Below are 3,328 nucleotides of genomic sequence, written 5' to 3'. Positions count from 1 at the left end.
GTCGCATGTGTGGCTGTAAATGCACAGTGCTGGGGAAAATTCCAACCAGTAAAAAATCTGTCATTGGTGGCAAACCAGAAGTGAACTCACTGGATAGTATTTCCCAGCCTACTCGTACATCCCCAAAGACACCTTGTTGCCTCAAAATGGTGAAATTAGTAATATAAGACATATCATCTTCTGAGAGGACATCTTCTGCCACTTCTCTCTCTAAACACTCTGGATCCAAGATGAAAACTCCAAATGGATCATCATTGAATGGAATCATTACTGTCACCTGGAGGTTGGTTTCTGTTAGTTGGCCTCCAGGACCCGGAGATCCACCTGTAATAGAAAATTTATAATGAGTTAGAAACCAGAATTGCAAGTATTTCTAGTATAATGTAAAAAAAAAAGTAATTTGTTTATCAAACAAACTTCTGGTTAAATCATTTACTCATCAGTGAACAACAGTGTCACTGACAATAAAAAAGTAGTGAAGTATATATATTGTGTATATAAAATTTTATTAGTACACTTAATGTTTACAGTGGTTATCTCTGAATGATAGCATTTGACTAATTTTTATTTTTGTTTTATATGTGTACTTTTACATTTTCCTATATTGACAATATAATATTTCTTTAAAAATATACCTTTTCGAAACCATGAGATACCACTATAAACCTATCAAAATGATTACAATTAAAGATATAAAAAGCCAAGCATTAGTGAAGTAAAAATCTCATACACCAGAGGTGAGAGTGTAAATAGGTTCAACTATTTTGGAAAACAGGTAGTATTTACTAAAACTGAATATATGCACGCACTGTAATTCAGCAATTCCGTCCCTAGGAACGTACTCAACAGAAATGCATACAGCAAACATGTTCATCAAAAAACATGTAGAAGAATATACATAGAAATACTATATATAATAGCCAAAAACTGAAAACAACCCAAACAGAAATTAAAAACAGCATGAATAAATTGCCATAGTTATATAATAGAACCCTATATAATAACAAGCATGAAATATCTACAAGGCAAAAACATGAATAAACTTCCTAAACAATACTGAGCAAAAGAAATCAGACACTGAAATGTACATACTGCTCAATTCTATTTACATAAATTAAAACAGGAAAAGCTAATCATATGCTCTTAAAAATCCCAAAAGTATGTAGGCAGGGTGGTAAGTTAGTGAATGGAGAAGAGCCAAAGGGGGCTTCCAGAATACTCTGTTTCTTAATACGGGGGCTGGTTACATGGATGTTAAAACTGATGAATTTTAAGTTTTAAAAAAATTCATTTATCTGTACAGTTATGATATGTATACTTTTATATGTTTTATAATATAGAAAGTACCATATTTCATCAATAGCTTAAAAAATACACATTTAAAATTTTCTTTCCAAGTTACAAATTACAAAAATAACATAAGTTATTTGCAGTAAGCCAAAGAGAGAAAAGAAACACCAGCTCTCTTTCCCCCAATCTTTTCCATTCTCATTCCACCACCATTACCATCACCAAAGGAATCAAGGTTAACACATAACATGTATGTATTCATGCGATCAAAAGGTGAATAATTTAATGACACAGTGTGCTGTAAGCACAATCCTTGGCATTGAAATTGGTACATCTTGTTTCTTTTGCCCACCTTTTTTTCTGCTGGAAAAAAATACAACCAAATATCTAATGCAGCAGATTCAGAAGGAAACTATTCTATTAAGCTACAGCCATAGAATCTCTGCTCTGTCTTCTGCTAAACACAAAACAGAATTAAATCACAAGATGGAGGGACGGGGAGCGGATGGTGATTGTAAGGGTGATAACCAATATTGGTACGCACATAGACACATGAACGTGCCTCTCAAGGAAGCAGCACACGATCTAGCTTAAAGACAACAAAGATTATTTTTTCAAAGCACTCCACAGAATTCACCAATTTACATTCTAATACTATAAACCCTATAATCATTGTTAATGTGATTTTTTTCTCTCCTGATTTCTTTTCCACCTTATGCCCACCACCCTCCACCTCCAGCAATACTGAACCAGCAGCAGTTGCCCAGATACAATATTCTGTTTCACATTTCTACATATTTACTCATTCCTCTGCCTGCAATATCATTTTCCATCCCTCCTACTACCCACAAGAGGGATAAATGTTCCTCCTTCAAATTTTTTTCCTTCTTCCTACAATGTATTGTAGTGATCTATTGTGCATCTCTCTTTGAGAGCCTACTCCAGGTTCCTCAAGGGCTAAATTTTGCCTGATTCATTTCTGCATCACTCAGAATTTATCATGGTTTTGGTAGGCATGTAGTTTTGTTTAGAGAAATCCAACCAATACAAAAGCAGAATTTTTAAATACCTGTTAGCATTTTTTAAAATTCAAAATTTTTGAAACTTCAAATTTCAATTGTCCTAGTTGTGATGATAACACTCACCATCAGTAATGGCTTCTCCTTTCAGACTCTTGATTCCTTTGGGCATTTCATTTCCATCCAGGTAGAATTCAATTATACCATCATCCAGGATAATTAGTAGATGAAGCCAAACACTTTCTTCTAAATATTTCATGACTGTTGTCTTGGCAATGTACGTAGCATCGGAACCCAAAGTTTTATAATGAAGGGAAAGTGTCACGTGGGACTCATTTGTTTGAATTTTTATCCCATAGTAGATGCTTCCATTACCATCATCCTTTGCTATAACAAATCCATTCGTATTGGCATTAGGCATTACCCAAGCTGAGAATGTAAAGTTGGCAATTGTGTTATTCCTCGAGGTGTGGTATTTTGGATTAACAGTCCCAAATGCACCCTCTACTCCGGTGAAATACAAAGCATCAGTTCCGCTATGGTGATGTCGCATGTGTGGCTGTAAATGCACAGTGCTGGGGAAAATTCCAACCAGTAAAAAATCTGTCATTGGTGGCAAACCAGAAGTGAACTCACTGGATAGTATTTCCCAGCCTACTCGTACATCCCCAAAGACACCTTGTTGCCTCAAAATGGTGAAATTAGTAATATAAGACATATCATCTTCTGAGAGGACATCTTCTGCCACTTCTCTCTCTAAACACTCTGGATCCAAGATGAAAACTCCAAATGGATCATCATTGAATGGAATCATTACTGTCACCTGGAGGTTGGTTTCTGTTAGTTGGCCTCCAGGACCCGGAGATCCACCTGTAATAGAAAATTTATAATGAGTTAGAAACCAGAATTGCAAGTATTTCTAGTATAATGTAAAAAAAAAAGTAATTTGTTTATCAAACAAACTTCTGGTTAAATCATTTACTCATCAGTGAACAACAGTGTCACTGACAATAAAAAAG

The 3,328-nt window shown here is 35.0% G+C and overlaps 1 protein-coding gene across 1 annotated transcript in view; it reads right to left on the bottom strand.

Annotated features, from left to right (window-relative positions):
- The window catches only part of ADGRV1 (adhesion G protein-coupled receptor V1), a 539,879-nt gene that overhangs the window by 504,547 nt on the left and 32,004 nt on the right, over positions 1 to 3,328 (bottom strand). Inside the window, exon 18 of the mRNA XM_012644750.1 lies at positions 2,436 to 3,228. Within this exon, the coding sequence (XP_012500204.1) occupies positions 2,436 to 3,228 (793 nt within the window). The remainder of the gene's footprint in view (positions 1 to 2,435; positions 3,229 to 3,328) is intronic.

This window comes from Propithecus coquereli, unplaced genomic scaffold, assembly GCF_000956105.1.
Source record: "Propithecus coquereli isolate 6110/MARCELLA unplaced genomic scaffold, Pcoq_1.0 Scaffold22, whole genome shotgun sequence".
Classification (NCBI taxonomy): Eukaryota; Metazoa; Chordata; class Mammalia; order Primates; family Indriidae; genus Propithecus; species Propithecus coquereli.
Note: the sequence above shows the minus strand (reverse complement) of the source record. Positions and strands in the feature narration are given on the sequence as shown.